The 17,416-nt window shown below is 34.9% G+C and overlaps 1 protein-coding gene across 4 annotated transcripts in view; it reads right to left on the reverse strand.

The window, feature by feature from the left end:
• Asb3 (ankyrin repeat and SOCS box containing 3) overlaps positions 1-17,416 on the reverse strand; it is a 129,844-nt gene that overhangs the window by 76,832 nt on the left and 35,596 nt on the right. For all 4 annotated transcript variants that reach the window (XM_026399879.2, XM_026399880.2, XM_026399883.2 and 1 more), the window contains one exon: positions 7,392-7,550. In XM_026399879.2, coding sequence (XP_026255664.1) covers positions 7,392-7,550 — 159 coding nt within the window. The remainder of the gene's footprint in view (positions 1-7,391; positions 7,551-17,416) is intronic.

Below are 17,416 nucleotides of genomic sequence, written 5' to 3' on the forward strand. Positions count from 1 at the left end.
CATTTAACTACAGTTTTTCTCTGGTCCTGTGGTTACACTGACATCTGGTGGCACTAGAATAGAAACTATATTACAATGACAGTTTTTCTAGCATTGCTAGTATTATTCTATATAATTTCAAGTTTGTGTTTTTGTAAGATTTTACCAATAGTCAAGACAAAAGAACTAATAGAGTGCCAATATAACTTCTATTAATGTCATGCATTAGTTGTAATCCTTCTTTCTGGGAACATGACTGGCAAGGATACAGAATTTTCTATTATTTCAAGAATGTCACTGATTCTGTTCACAGTTATGTATTTAATAACTAAAGCTTATAATCAGAATGATTATAAATTGAGGCTTTGCCACCAAAGATAGATACATAATGTCAAATCACCCTCTATCTATATAGTTTTAGATGTATTCAAAAAATGTTTTAGTGTAAAGTGAATTTTACTGATATGTAGAAAATCTTTTTCTACAATTATAATGAAAAGTTATATATTATTAATTTCCTCATGTGTTCCCATTGATTAATAATCTTAAAGATGTATACTGATGGGGAAAACCCTGACCTCGTGGGCAAAACTCATTTTACATAATGAAAATACCCCAATTGAATTCTACATGCTATCACTGACATGGCTCATGGTTTCTAGGAGGAAAAAGTCTAATGGGCAATTAGACATCAGAGACCACATCCAAAAAAAAAAAAAAACATCCTCAACCATATGTATTAGAAGACAAAAACCTAAAATTTCACTATCCTACTATATATCGATTACTTTTCCATATGTCACCACAGCAAAAGAAAGTTATAAGAAACATTTGATTAAGAAAACATATCCCTTGGGCTGGGGATGTGGCTCAAGTGGTATCGCGCTCGCCTGGCATGCGTGCGGCCCAGGTTCGATCCTCAGCACCACATACAAACAAAGATGTTGTGTCCGCCAAAAAAAACTAAAAAATAAATAAATAAATATTTAAAAAATTCTCTCTCTCTCTCTTAAAAAAAAAGAAAAAAGAAAACATATCCCTACATTTATATCTTATTCTAGAGGTATACCACTGAATTCTATAATTTTTGATAATTATTCAAGTTTTTGAAGCATTAATACAGCAGGATTCTCTTTATAGGAGCCAACTCTCTAAATATGATCCATATTAAGACTCATAGAAATGGGACTAGATACAGTAGGATGCTTGCCTAGTAATATGCAAGGTCCTGGATTTTATCATCAGCATCACAAAAAACAAACAAAAATAAAAGACTTAGAGAAATAAATGATTACTGAGGATTCCTTATCAAAGAAAAAGTATATGGATCAAGGAATGCTGTTTATGTAGAAGCAATACTTATATTTCAGTCATTCTAACCAGTAATAATCACATAAAATTAGTTGACTGATAGCAATAATAATCATGAAGAACAAAGAGACAATTGCATTAATAACCCAGTTTGCCACACAGGCATACTGTATAACTATGCTATTTAATATCATCCACAAACTGGCTATCAATCTGCAGACTGTTATCAGTCCTTAAAAAGGTATAAAGGTTTGATCAGAATATGAACCAACTACATCCCTAAGCACACTGTTTAGTTCAGCGGACATTTTTTTCTTGAGATAAGACTTCCTTGATGAAGGAGACAACACAATGACTTCTGGCTCAAGTCTCTTATACAAACAGACTGATTGTATATACTGATTGTAGCATTGCTGTATGATACCTAATTAGAACAGAGATTGTACTGTATCAGGGCAGGAGGACTAGAAGGAGCTGATCTAGGTTTATAGATCAGTTACCATAAAATAAACTACTCAATTATTGAAAAAATGCTAAAATCAAGAATTTCTGTCTGAGGTTAAAAATTAATATGAACTTCCAATTTTAATATTATAGCACAATGTACACATTTCTACTCACTTTCTTAAAAATCATCCAAACCCAATTAATGCAAAATCAGCAAAGGAAAATGAAATAAAAAAATACTTTGTTTTTAGCAAAACAAGGATTCATCCTAGTTTTAAATTTTTGAACTCTAGATCAAAAACAGTTTTAAAAATACCTCCAAAAGAATAAAGATCAATTCTGTGTACTTATGGGAAGAAGGGAAGAAATGTCTTAGCTACAAATGTCTTTCTTTCTTTGCTAGAAAAAGCTAGCAAACAACACTTCTCTAAGGTGAGAAATTGCATCTGAGGTGTAAAATATAAATCCCCAGTAGTAGGAAGAGATACCTGGGCTGCCAGCAGAAACTTCTCTGGATTCAACTGAAATATGAAAATCGGAGGAGTTGAGTCTAAACAGGCAATCACACTAAAAAGCCATATTTTTTAGAACAGTCTGCTTCTACTATCACAGAAGGGAAAATGCATTGCAAAAACCCATAGCAGCCAATCCCCATTGACTGGTAAAAGATACTAGCTAAATAAACTCACACTCAAAAACCCTGAATTGAAAGAAAACCCTAGCTAGTATGGAATGCAACTCCAGCTCCTTCCCATTATATACCTCCTGAAAATAGCTGATCAAGCAATATAACACATGATGAATTATAACACATGATGAAATATAACACATGATGAAATATAACACAAGATGAATTATCACAAAAGAACCAGTACAAATCCCAATAAAAGATATAAGAAAAAGAAAGTAAGTTACAGGAAAAATACTTAATAAAAACTATCATAAAATATTTCCAATAAGTGAATGAAAATTATAGCTAAACTTGTGCTTTAAGTTTTTAAAAAAGAAGTGAATGAAGTAATTGCCTCTGTGAAACACAGCACAACACCAAAATAAAAGTGTTCAAGGTAAAAGATCATTATATGAAAGGAAATGACATATGCAAACTAAAAGAATTCACAAAAGACCTAGGAAAACAAAATCATCATAGAAATGCAGTTGAAATTGAAGAAACACTATAAATATTTCTAGAAAGGAACATAGAGGATTCTGTGTGTGTGTGTGTGTGTGTGTGTGTGTGTGTGTGAGTGAGTGTGTGGTGCTGGGGATTGAACCCAGGGCCTTGTACAGGCGAGGTAAGCACTCTACCAACTGAGCTGTATCCCCAGCCCCCAGAGGATTTTTAAAAAACAGGAAAAGTAAAATAAAAATAAAGAGTAAGCAGACTAGAGAGAAAAGATTAACAAATAGATAACAACTTATGAATAATCTGAACTCAAAACACCAACATAATAACTGAACAGAAAAATATTTAAAGTTATAATTCTACAAATATTTACTAAAAGTTTTCTAAAAATCTGCATCCAAATATTGACAGGGTATACCCTGTCTTAGAGAAAACTAATATAGTACAGACATGGAAAACTATTGACACAAAAAAGAAAAGAAAATTGGGCTAGCCTCAGATTTCAACTCTAAGAATGGATCACCAGGAAGGGAGGGGAGATAGGATTAGGAAAGACAGTAGAATGAATCAGACATACTTTCCTATGTTCATATATGAATACATGACCACATCAAGTACAACCACAAGAATGGGATCCTAATTAGGATAAGTTATATGCCAGTTATATATGTCAAAATACACCGTACTGTCATGTATATCTAAAAAGAACAAAGAACAAATTTTTTAAAAAAGTTTTAAAAAGAGTTCTTTTTTAGTTATTTTCTTTTTATATAAACTGTTACATGTAACTTTAATGTTTATGTGGACAGTATATCAAAATAAGAATGCATTCAAAAATAATTCATATAAGCTTTTCCTTCTCAATGCATTAATATTCTCATCTTCTAGAAAAACAAAATATTATTTAAATGTAATTGTATAAAAAAAGTTCTTAAGAAAGGGCTGGAATGTAGCTCAGTGGTAGAGAGATTACTGCTTAACATATGTAAAATCTAGGTTTGATCTCCCATAACCACATACACACATAGAAAGTTCTTAAAGTATGAATCAAGGATTTTGTGCCTAAACAAACTGTTGTTCAAGTATGAAATAATTATTTCAATTTTGACCAGAACCTAGGCAATACTATTTACATAAATCCTTTTGGAAGGCTCTGTTTAAGGATGAATTTAGTTAATCAAGTAAAGCTGGAAAAACCACAGCAAAATAACTGGTGATACATTTCTAAGCTATTTAACTATATAACTAAAAATAAAATAAAATTATTTAATATAAGAACACAAAGGAAAATGCTATTTCAACTGGCAATGCAAATATGAGACAGATGACAAAAGTTGGAAAAGAAAAGGAGAAAAAAAAGAGTTACATAAGAAAATAAGGACAGGGCTGGATTTGTGGCTCAGTAGTACAGCACTTGCCTGGCATGTGTGAGGCTCTGGGTTCAATTCTCAGCACCACATATAAATAAATAAATAAAATAAAGATCTATTGACAATTAAAATTTTAAAAAAAGAAAGAAAATAAGAACACTGATCTTCTGATCTTTAAATGCTGGAGGTTTTAATCTATCAAATATGACAATAAATTGACAGACTGTATAACTAAATTTTACTGCATGAAAGCAAAACAAGAATAATAAATATCCTAGATTCATAACTGCTTATACAAAGGAATTAAAAGATACTGTCTTAAAACACAAAAGAGTTTGAGATAATAAAAAGTTACATCAAGAAACGTAAGACTATATAAACAGAGATAAATACCTGAACATAAAATCAGTACTTTTATTTATTCAATTTATTTATTTATTTATTTATTTTTGTGATGCTAGGGGATTGAACCCAGGGCCTTGTGCATGTAAAGCAAGCACTCTACCAACGGAGCTATATATATCCTCATCCAGTAATTCTTAAGTATAACTTTTAGTGAATTCCATACTTTTGACCTGGGAAAACTCAAACCCATATTTTTAAGAAACTAACATGTCCTCAAGTAAAAATGCTTAAATTCCTAGGAAAGATGATTAATCTTTCAATTGAAAAAAATCAAAAATAACTCCAAGAATAAAGATCAATATAAAATATATTAAGATAGATGCATATTAAATTTCAAAATTCTTGGCTTCTCTACAAATAGCCTTAGGCAAGATCACTTATCCATAAAGATACTAGTGAAAAGTGAAACAAATGGTGATTTGTTCCAATTTTGGAATACAGCTACAGAATCAAAGTTAAAAGATATGCCATGAAAGCTAAAATATAACACATTTCACAGTTAAATACTGAAATAGGCAATCTTACATAACACCGTATAAAAACACTTTACTTTCATTAAATATTACTGCTTATGTTTAACACTGTTACACAGAATAATCAGAGACTCAGAACAAAAAAATGAAAAATAATCAAAAGTAAAAAGTACATGCTGTGCAGTTCCCATAGAAATCATTCTCTAAAGGCACATTGGATTGGATTTGAATCTACAACTTATCCAAGTTTGTTTGTTTGTTTGTTTGTTTTTATCTCTAACAAAATAAGAACTTACTACCCAACTAGCTGGGTTTTCACTTTATTTATAAATAAAGATGTTGCCAGGTACAGTGCACATCCCTGTAATCACAGTAGCTCAGAAGGCTGAGGCAGGAAGATCATGAGTTCAAAGCAAGCCTCAGCAAAAGCAAGGCACTAAGCAACTCAGAGACACCCTGTCTCTAAATAAAATAGAAAAAAAAATAGGGCTGGGGATGTGGCTCAGTGGTCGAGTGCCCCTGAGTTCAATCCCTGGACCGCCCCCCCAAAAAAATATGAATGGATAGATAGATAGACAGACAGACAGACAGACAGACATAGAGGTGTTTTTATTTTGGAAGCAGTTTTATAAACTATCCTTAGAATACTTACTATGTACATATGTATGGAGCAAAAGGAAGGGACAGAAAGCAGAAAGAAAAGGCAAGGTAAAGAAAAGAAAAAAGGGAACTGACTCCCTTACTAAAACAAACTCCTAACTGTGTGTTAGGTAACAAAATTCCAGAAGGACAATTTTCATATGGAAAAATGAGAAGTTTCCTGAATTTCCCCTTTCTTGTGGGCTTTTCTCATTTTGATTCCTCCTGCTATCAAAGAGAAGAGTTCCTTCCAAAACTCAGTTTTATTTATATGCTGGTGAGTTCTATACAGGGAAGATATTCCCATTAGAAACAGTGGAAAAGTAAAGTTTCGGTCTACATTTAGACTTGAGTTCAATGGTAACCATACCTAAGAATGAGACACCATACGATAGAATATTATTCAGCAATAAAAAGGAATGGAATACTAGTATATGTAACAATGTAGATGAATCTCAAAAGCATTATGCTAGGTCAAAGATGCCAGTCTCAAAGGTTACACAGTATGTTATTTCATATACATATTTGATATTCTGCAAAAAGTGAACTAAAGGGCTGTGGCTCTGTGGTAGAGCGCTTGCCTAGCATGTGTAAGGTACTAGGTTTGACTCTAAGCACCATATATAAATAAATAAAAATAAAGGCCAATTGACAACTAAAAAATATTTTTAAAAAATAAAACTATAGGAATGAGAACAGAAGAGTGGGTACTGAGGTGGGGCAGGTTGATTAAAAACAGCAAGATGGAATCTTGGGGTACTAGAAAGGTTTTATATCTTACTTGTTATCATTATAGAATTTTATTCATACATCAAGAATCATAGAACGCTATACTAAAGAGAGTGAATTTTACCATACATAAAATTTTTAAATAAATATTTTTAAGTTCCTAAGAAAAAAAAAGATACTTCCAGAGCCATTTAATTTTATTCTCAGGCCAGTAACAAAGCTTAGGTGGGTACTATTATAAGTGAGAAAACTGAAGCATAAGGTAAATAAGTGAACATACAAACTATATGTGCCAGGACCAAAACTATAGTCTTAGATACACTGATTCTATCCCAAATGTTGTATTCTCTTAATTTTCTCAGTTCCACTCAACTTTCTGAGACAAATGTCCCTGAAGATAAATAAGATCAAAGGAAGGCGGGAGAGAAAAAAACAGTGATTAGAAGTGTATCACTTATATTCAGGTCATCATACTTAAGGAATTAAAGTACTCCACAATTGAAGAAGTCTGCATAGTAATCAACATAAGCAACAAATGAGCTGTCATTAAGGGATTAGCTGGTGATTTCTTCCATAAAAGCTTAAATTCATAATGCTCAGAAAAAGAAAATGCAACATAAAACATTCACAGGTAACCTTGTAACTATTGCTACAATTTCAGTACTACCTCGTTTCAGAACTATACTGAGAACAATGATGGTGACCACAATTCAGAACAGATTTTACAACTTTAAATAAACATAAAGTCCCAGACACCATCACCCAGAGTAGAAAATAAGAGGGAACCAATCAAAATACTTCAGTTTCAGAATCATATAAGTGGTGATATAATAAAAGAAGCATACTATAAATTTAAACTAGTTTCTCTAAAAAATAATAAATCACATCTAGACCCTAAATAGCATACATCACCTAAAAACAATGGTGTGGTTTCTTCTAAAGTAGTTGCATTTGGATCTGCCCCAGCTTCTAAAAGAATCTGTGCGATCTTCCAATGTCCTTGACTTGCAGCAAGATGTAACGCACAGAAGCCCTCAAAAGTCTTTGTCTTAATGTAGTTTTCAGAAGAATCTATGGAAGAACAAAATCTCATCAATCAGAAGATTATTACTTACTATTTTGCTTGAAAAGCAAAGATTATCAGAGGAGAGGTGGAGTTGTAGCTTAGTGGTGGAGCGTTGCCTCACACATGAGTCACTGGGTTCAATCCTGAGCATCACAAAAAAAATAAAATAAAGGTATTGTGTCCATCTACAACAAAAATTTTAAAACAATAACAACAATAACAAAAAAAGATTATGAGAGGAATTTAATGAAATATTAAAAGTTAACTTATAAATTATAGGTCTGGGGCTGGGGCTGGGGCTGGGACTTAGCGGTAGCACACTTGCCTGACATGTATGAGGCGCTGGGTTCATGCCTCACATATAAATAAATAAAGGTCTATCAACAACTAAAAAAAAAAGAAATTTTAATTATAGTCTCATAGTTTAAAACTCTGGTAAACCAAGGAGAAGTTCTACAGGGATTCTATTGTCAACAGTTCTTTGATTTTCTTACCACACAAATTCTGCCCATTCATTTTAATTTTCTCTTCTCTAATTTTTGGTAGGAAGCAGGAGGGAAGGGGCAGGAAATCAAAGGTCACACAACGTCAAGATCTGAGGAGGATGCAGCACCAAATATTTGCTTAAGCAAGATTTACTGAAACATTAATAAGTTTGGTTCAATTTCTAAGTTTATTTCTAAATCCAGGAGGAAAATGGTCTCACCTCTAGCATTGTACTTAACTAACACTATAAAGGCAATTTTAAATATACCCTTTCTAACTTAAGGAAGCCTTAGTTAGTGAAAATTGCCTTTCCGAAAGAATAAAATACACCCTAAACAAACCAATTACATATGTTTAAGAGAAACTTTTGAGTTAATTTAAGGAGTGCATTTGTAATGAAAAACTAAAAGTTCAAGTAACATTCAAATTATATAGATAATATCTACATTAAAAATTTTTAAATACAGCAAAAGATAATACTGAGAGGTGACTTACTTACCAAAACAATAAAATTCTAAGCCCATATCAGAAGAATGGACTCTATGGTGGAGGCTGAATGGTGAAGGCATTTCTGAGAGTGGTAATAAAGCAAACAAAAAAACTTCTAAAATATTTTCCTGAAATACCAGAATAGAAACTAATGATCCTAAAGCAGTCATCTATTTTAAGCATTTCTTGTAATTATAACTCACTGATAAAATAGGCAGACCAAGCTATAAAGTTCAAAAGCAAGCTATAAGTATTTAAAGAAAACAATCTCAGACTTTACAGAATACTAAATGGCAAGCAGAATAGTCATATTTTAAAGTGCCTTATCACAGAAAAAGTGTTTCAGAGATTAGTCAGAAATTGGTATTTATTAAGATGAGTTTATTTAGATCAATTAGAGATTAGTACTTAATGTATTACATGTGGAATACAATTAAGATTTTTTGTCACAAAACCTTATAGTTTTGTGAATACAAATGATATGAACAACTAGGAACACATAGATATGTATATAAATAATTGATATACATTGAGTTCTTAAGAACTTCAATATTATGAAGACACCAATTCTTCCCAAAATAATTCATACATTTAATATAATCATAATTAAAATGCCAGTAGAACTATTTGTTGGTTTTGAACTGTTTGTTGGTTTTATACTTGGTAAAATGATTCCAGATGTTTGAGTGTGGAGTAGGACAGGTAATAATAACAAAGAATTTAGAAAAATAAACAAGACAAGCATTGTAGGGTAGCCTGGATTTATGCATTAAATCATGTCTTCAAGTTAAAAACAGTAAAATAATGTGGTACTGCTACAATGCAGACAGGAGTAGAGGACAAATAAATAGAAGAGGGTTTTGAGAAGTAGCTCAGTAGTAGAGTGTCTGCCTAGTAGGCAAGAGGCCCAGGATTCAATCCCCAACATGACAATTAATTAAAAAAAAAAAAAATAGAAGAAAAGAAGACTAAAAAGGATGACCAATTGGAAAGTTAAACCTGTAAACCAACTTTAAAGGAGTCCCTGTTAGAGAAAGAAGGATACAAATTCTCTTCCATTAGGGGAAAAAGAGAATTTAATCTCAACCATTTAAGTACTATGCTTTAAGACAAAAGAGTATACTAATTTACAGCAGGCAGAATTTTTTTTTTTTTTAATCAATCTGGAGGTAGGTGGAAGGGGAAATCCTAGGGAGACAGTCTGGGACAAAAGGGTATATAGGCTCTAGGACTTTAATCCAAACTTGTTACCCACTGAAATCTTCCCCTGCCTCTGTCCACTCTTTCAACAGTTTATGTAACATACCTTTCCCCACCCTCATATTCTAATCAAATTGACCACAGAGACCAGAACACCTCCAAAGATATTTCCCCACCTTACCTCAACAACTCAATAAAAGGCAAGACATACCCAACCCTTGGTTTTTGGGACTAAACCCAGGAACTATATCCATGTTACCACTGAACAATATCCCCAGTCCTTTTTATCTTTTATTTTGAGGCAGAGCCTTACTAACAAGTTGCTTAGGTTCTTGCTAAGCTGCCAAGGCAGATCTTGAACTTGGGGTCCTCCTGCCTCAGACTCCTGAACTGCTGGAGTTACAGATGTGCAGTACCATGAACCACTTACCCACTTTTATTTGGGGCCCCGCCTGATTTTCATCTATCAGAGCTGTTCCCTTTCTCCTCAATGTGAAGCCCCTCCCCCAACATACTGCCTTTGTATTCATGTTCTTTGGCCAGATTTCATTTCTATTGTCATTGGGTCAAGAATTCCCAACCCTAGTATCACTAAGATAGAATGCAGATTGTAACATAAAAATTTAATTGTATTCTGAGGAGGTAGAAAAAAGATGCTGGCCCACATAATTTTGAGAAATAATGTTATGACTAAAAACTGTAAGACTAAAGACAAAAGGAGCTATACATAAACACTATACTCTCTCTATTTGATAAAGATGTTTCCTGTAGATGTAGAGATTTAGCAATTCTGAAACTACTATGTACGTGCATACTAAAATGGAATAAATAAATAAATAAATGGCTTATGAATCTGAAGCCCAGCTTCTTAAGCAAAGGCTAAAATGAACCTAGAATGTCATACTAGGGTCTAGACATCAGGATTAACCCATTTAACAATATAAGTATAGATGGCTAGATACAATTATGTACAGTTATACAATCATAGTTATATATGTACAATTATATGTTTAACTACATATATATGTACATACATAAATATCCATAAATATATTTTCTAACTCTGTCTACTGAAAGGGTTTCAAAATGAGTGACACTCCACTAAGAGTGAAAACATCCAGTCCACAGATCTTGGTTTTGAATATCATTCAACAACAACAACAAAAAAAAAAAAAAACAGGTCTCTTAGAATGCTTGATTCTTGGGCTAGGGCAAGGAATATATAAAATGAGCCAGTGCATACTGTAGGTTCAGAAAATTAAAAAGTGCTCAAAAAAAAAAAAAAACAAAAATCAAACCATGTCAAAGGGACATGGGATTCAATCTGATAGGGCATCTAATGGCTGAAACAATTTGAGAAACAAATAACATTTTATTGATGGACGGACAGATGGATGGAAGGAAGAAAGAAGGAGATGAGCTAAATCTCCCAAACAGAAGATTCCAAATAATTTATATAGAGGTTCCACCATCAAGGAAATAGAGCTTAATCCCCACTTCTTCCCTCCACCACACTGCACACCCAGTGTTGAAGATTAAACAGGGTCTCAATACATCTAGACCAACACTCTTGACACTGAACTACAACCCCAACTCCTAATTCCCATCTCTTCAGTGCAGGCCACCCTTAGTGACATATATACATACATACCTACGCTATGAAAGAGAAACGAAACCTCTGATACAATTATCTGTGAAGTAAAGAATAGGCATTTCTCACTCAAGATGAGAAATACTGAAATTAATTTACTACTAACCTGAGACCTTGAAAATTTTTACCTATAGAAAAACAAATATACTCAGCTAACTTTAAAACACTGGACCAGAAAGGTAACATCTTAAGAGTTACAAGATTTAGGCTACAATTCTGGCTCTGCCAGTTATAACCTATACTACACTTTCGGTAAATTACTTGAACTATCTAGAGCTCAGATTCCATAACAGTAAAACAAAACCTTCAGTGGGGCTCAATAGAATTATATATTTAGTTTCCTGAGTTTTTGTGAGACACTAATAAATAAATATTATAATCATTACAATATTATGGATTGTAAGAGTTATTGTCAATTTGACAAAGTCTCCAAAATATTTTAAGAAAGTCTTCAGAACCCAATCTAAATTGGGTATGGAAGTTCCAATGATAAAACTGCTTCCCTTAATTAATGTGTGAATTTTACCAAAGGCATCTTACCCAACTTGTACTAGACCATCATCAACTACTCTCTCAATTTCATCCTTGCCTGACAAGAGAACTTCTTGAAAGAAATGGCTCATTATACTTTTTTCAGTTGTTGATGGACCTTTGTTTTATTTATTTATATGTGGTGATAAAAATTGAACCCAGTGCCTCACACATGCTAGGCAAGCACTCTACCACTTAGCCACAACCCCAGCCCTCATCAAACTTCCTAATACTTTAACCTCTACTTATTCTCACTGGAAGACAAAGTGGTTTCTATTTCTCATCTACTTACTGAAACTTTAAATGGTAGGAGAATTAAAGACTCTCCTGATAGCAAACATGATGAGCATATCTTTCTTGCTTACACTTTGAGGGTTGGGTCCATCTAAGCTGGACCAATGCCAACCATCTGTGTAGCAATGACAAGACTAGGCTGTAACACTCTGCCAATGATACCAATTAGTGGGTGTATTTGTGAGGATGTTTTGAAAAGAGATTAACATTTGAATCAGTAGACTAAGTGCAGAATTAGGCAAGAATCATGCAATCTGTTGTGGGCCCAATAGGACTAAAAGGCAGAGGGAAAATTTCCTCTCTTCTTAACCTCCCTATCTTAAGTAACCATCTTCTGCCCTTGGACATCAAAGTTTCTGGTTCCTGAGCCTTTAGACTCTGGGATTTACACCCATGCCCCTATCCTGGCCCTTAGCTGTCTGGCCTTTGGTCTCAGACTATTAAATTCACAATGGTTTCCCTGGTTCTTGGGCCTTCTGATATATTTTAAACATATCCCTCTTACATAGTGAATGAATAGAGCCAGGGCAGAAACAGAAAATCTGTTAGGATGCTATTGCAACATTCTGGAGAAAAGATGATGTGGCTAAGTCCAAGGTATTAATAGCCTTCCCCTGCCAACCCCCCCAACCCCCCACCCCACCCTCCTCTGTACCTGTCTTCTGGGCCCTCACGCATTCCCCGACCAGTGAATCTCATCTCAGCTGGGAATGCTTCCCAATAAACCTTCTTTTGGTACCTCATTCTCGTTCCCTTTCTGCTTTACATTAACCATCTCCAGCTCTGTTACTGTGTTATACCAGATTCGTGGGACCCCAGTAGACCTCCAGGAGCCGAATCCGATGCAAGCACACAAGAGTCTTTATTGCAAGCTTGAGCCTGGACTGACAACCCTTCAGACACAGCGGTCCAGGGAGTGAGTCCTGGTCCTTTGTTCAGTGAGATTTTATAGGTTTTGGGGAGATACTCTATTGTCACAACATCACACAGCAAATCATTCCATACTGCACATTCAATGGCGGGAACAAGTTGGGTAGGGGTGATTGATTGGCTAGTACAAGAAGGGAGTTCATTTGAATTGATTGGTTTAGACCACGAAGGGTGTCCGTGCTAAACTACATGGTTTCCCAACATGTTATCAACCACCATAAACTACTTGAGGGTCATCTGGCATTCCAGGTATTTTCCCTGTCTTACACGCTGACTGGAGGTTGCTAGGGGGGTTGCCATGGGACCTCACCTAGCGTAACTGAGACAGGGACACCTAGCGCCTCAGACCTCTCCTGTTATTTACAGACAAACAACTCAGCAGGGTGGGTATGTACTTCGGATTCTCTGTGGGTTTTTCCAAGGATAAGGGTCACGCCCCCTTCCTTAGGATAGGCCTTAAGGTAGAAGTTGCTGTTATTTATTTATTTTTTAAAATGGAGTCACATTCACAATACCTTTATTTCACTTATTTATTTTTATGTGGTGCTGAGGATCGAACCCAGGTCTCGCACGTGTAAGGTGATCACTCTACCGCTGAGCCACCACCCCAGCCCTGCATAATGTATTCATATTTCATAACTGTATGCTGTGCATGACAAAAATATATAACTCTTATTTATTGATTTTAAAATGTTAGTATTCAAAAATTTTAAGTTTGACATTACATTTAGGAATGTTGATTTCTCATCAGTTGTAAGCTGACAGATTGTTTCTGGGGTCATTAGATTCTACATTTATAACACCGAATTGCACCCATCAGGATAAGCCAGGATATGCTTTGGAACAAACCCTAAAATCTAGTGGCTTTAAACAACAAAGATTGCCTAGTGGGGTGGCATATTCCTTTAATGCTGACTACTTCTATTCAGAAGGCTGAGGAAGGAAGATTTTAAGTTTGAGGCCAGCCTTGGCAATTTAGGGAAACTCTATCTCAAGATAAAAAGGCCTGGGGATGTAGCTTAGTTGTAGAGTGCCCCAGAGTTCAACCCCCAGTACAAAAAAAAAAAATACAAATTTTTGTTTTGTTTTTGGTACATATCCATCTGGAGCCACTGGGATTATAGGCGTGCACCAGTGCATCTGCCTATTTTTTTTTTTTTGTACTTGAAGGGTTTTTGTTTTTGTTTTTTTCCCCCAGGATGGCGAATATACCATATTGCAGGGAATGGAAGTCTTTATGTACTTGGTATTTTTTAAAGTGTGGTAAAATATATATAACATTAAAATTAGCATTTTAACCATTAAAAAAATGGAGTCACATTAGTTTCTCAACTGTTCCTTGTATTTCAGCATATTTTCTTATTTAACATGAAGTTAAGTAAAAGTTACTACAAGCAGATGACTTATTTGCTAAATAAAAAGTATTTGTTAGGGAGTGGCTCAGTGGTAAAGCACTGTCTAGAACAATAATTAAAATAATTTTTAAAATAAAATTAACATTTTTTTAAAGCAACTAAAAGGCCTTCTGCCTCATTCTAATGTAGTTTTTCTAGCTGGTAAAACAGATAACCCAATATGATGATTTCTGGACATTAGTTCCAACTCTAAGAATGCTATTAAAAAAACAACCAAATGCATTGAAAACTGAGCCCCAAATTGTTACCATCTCCTAAAGTAATTCATATGGCTGCTTTCCTACCTTCTATAAACCCTACTTCCTATCTTCATAGCCTTACTCTAGTCCTGTGCATGTAATACACATAAATTAAATTTAATTAATAATATTCAATTCTAACACAAAAAGAGCTAAAAAATTGTATTTAAACATTTATAATAACTATTCATCTAGCTAACTATGTTTGGCTACCTTACCCTACAAAATATCAAGCTCAGAAAAAGGATAATCATTTATGATAAAATTGTTTCTTAAAATTTCTAAAAGAAAATACAGATGAACCTGAACAGCCAATTCAAACACCATTATTTGAAAGCATACCCAAAATCACTCAGTAGCTAAAGGAAAAAAAAAATCTGTAATATATACATCACTATTCTGGTGTGGGCAAGTGATATAACATTATATTATAAATGAGCTTTTAGGCTAGAAAAGAACATTCAAACTCATGCTGTTATGCTCAAATTCGGGACCCCCAAAAGACCACCAGAGACCAAGATTGATGTAAATAGCAAAGAGGTGTTTATTGCGAGCTAGCTCGGTCCTCTGCGAGCACACTCAGCAACTGGTGACGCTGAGAGGCCCCGAGCCCAGGGTTTGCAGCAGTTTTATACATTCTTTGGAGAAGGCAGGGACCCCCCACATACATCATAGCATCTCTTAGCAAATCATCACACACCGTGGGAAAATCATGAAACAACTCTAAAACATGATTAGCACATTCACTGGTGGGAACAAGTTGGGTAGGGGTGATTAGTTACTACAAGAGGGGGATTCGTTTGAACTGACTGGTTTAAGCCAAAAGAGGTGTTCCTGCTGAACTACATGGTTTCCCAACACATTATCAACCACCATAAACTACTGGGAGGGTCATCTGGCATCCCAGGTATTTCCCTGTCTCATGCTGATTGGTGGCTACTAGGGGGTTGCTATGGATCCCCACCTAGCCTGACTGAGTCAGGGACACCTGGCACAGCAGATCTCTCCTGTTATTTGTAGATAAACAACTTAGCAGGGTGGGAGTGTGCCTAGGAGTGCTCTGTGGGTCTTTCCAAGGACAAAGGTGAAGTCCCTTCCTTGGACAGGCTTTGCTCCGAGGTAGAGGCTGGTTTTTCAATGCCTTTCTCTGTCACCAGAGAGACCACCCAAGAGACTGACTCCATGCAATTGGCAAAAGGGGATATTTATTGGGATCCATTTCAGCACGCTGGGACTCTGTGCTCACTCAAGAAGGGAGAGCAGCCCAGAGCCCAGAGCAAAGGTCAAGCAGAGCTTAAGTACACTTTTTGGAGAGGGCGGTGGGCTTTGCATACATCAGAACAAATCATCATGAGGCACGGGGAAATTGAACAACAACTCTGAGACGTGATTGGCACATTCATTGGTGGGAACAGATAGGGCGGGGGTGATTGGTCATTCCTAAGCGGGGTACACATTCAAACTGATTGGTTCGGGCCCTGTGACGAACTGCACAGGGCCCTAGGCTAAATGGCCAGTAGGGCGTGGTCTTAACTATCTCAGGAATCTGGGTGTAACAGAGGAACTCAATAATACCTAATCTTTTACAATTAAGCTTTCCAGCTTAGAAACTTTACCCTTTCAAGATAATTTGAGAATTCAATCTTTATAGTTAACTTCAAACAGGGTTTTACAAACATATCTTAAGCTTTTGATATTTGAAGCACAAAGTCTCTTTTTCTAATTATCTTTAAACAATCATCTTGTATAAAATAGTCTCTAAAAAAAAAGTAAAAAGGAAAAAAAATCACTACTGAAAAAAAAGTAAGGATTATCTCCTTTCCTGTCCACAAGGTAATGACTGGTAGTTCTGATAAGCTATGGATCCCAGAAGTCTAAATTTTAAGTAATTATACCTGACTGGAAGTACACAGGGAAGAAATGTAAATAGTTTAGTAAGTATTAAAACATGGAGTATTACATTCAACTTCAGCTTAAATTAACTCAATACGATAAATGTTTTCTTCAATTAAATGTTAGAAGTATGATCTAGTAGGAAAAAACAAGAGCATTAACATCAGAAGTGGGTTCAAATCAAATATGTTTGTTTATTATTAAATACCTTAGTTTACTGGTAACATTTGCCAAGTTGACTTCTATGAGCCTTGGTCTTTTCATAAAATAAAAGGATAAGTATAATAGGGCCTCTAACAGAAATATTTATATACTAGATAAATAATGTAAATCAAGCATCTGATACAGTAACTTAGAAATCAGTGTACAATCACTATTAGTTTTCTTCCCATCCACCTTCTCCTGAGTGTCAGAACCTCTTCTTCAGTTCATGCCCTTCACTTAGTAGTGTGCTATTTAACATTTAAACCCAGTGGGCAGCTCCAGCTGACTTCTCTGATCTGAATGAATCCCACCATAGATGGTCCCAAGCTACAAGAATGGAGTTACTAAACGCAGCATTGTAAAGATAAGTACAACATTACTCTCTATCCCACTACTATTTTACTTTCTTCACAGCACTTTTACCTTTTGAAAGATTCTCATTTAAGTGGTTAGGTATTTATTATCTGTCTCCCTTGACAAGGATGTAAGTACCATGAAGACAGAGCATGATTCATGCCCTACTATATCCTCTGCAAATA

This window comes from Urocitellus parryii, chromosome 12 (genome assembly GCF_045843805.1).
Source record: "Urocitellus parryii isolate mUroPar1 chromosome 12, mUroPar1.hap1, whole genome shotgun sequence".
NCBI lineage: Eukaryota > Metazoa > Chordata > Mammalia > Rodentia > Sciuridae > Urocitellus > Urocitellus parryii.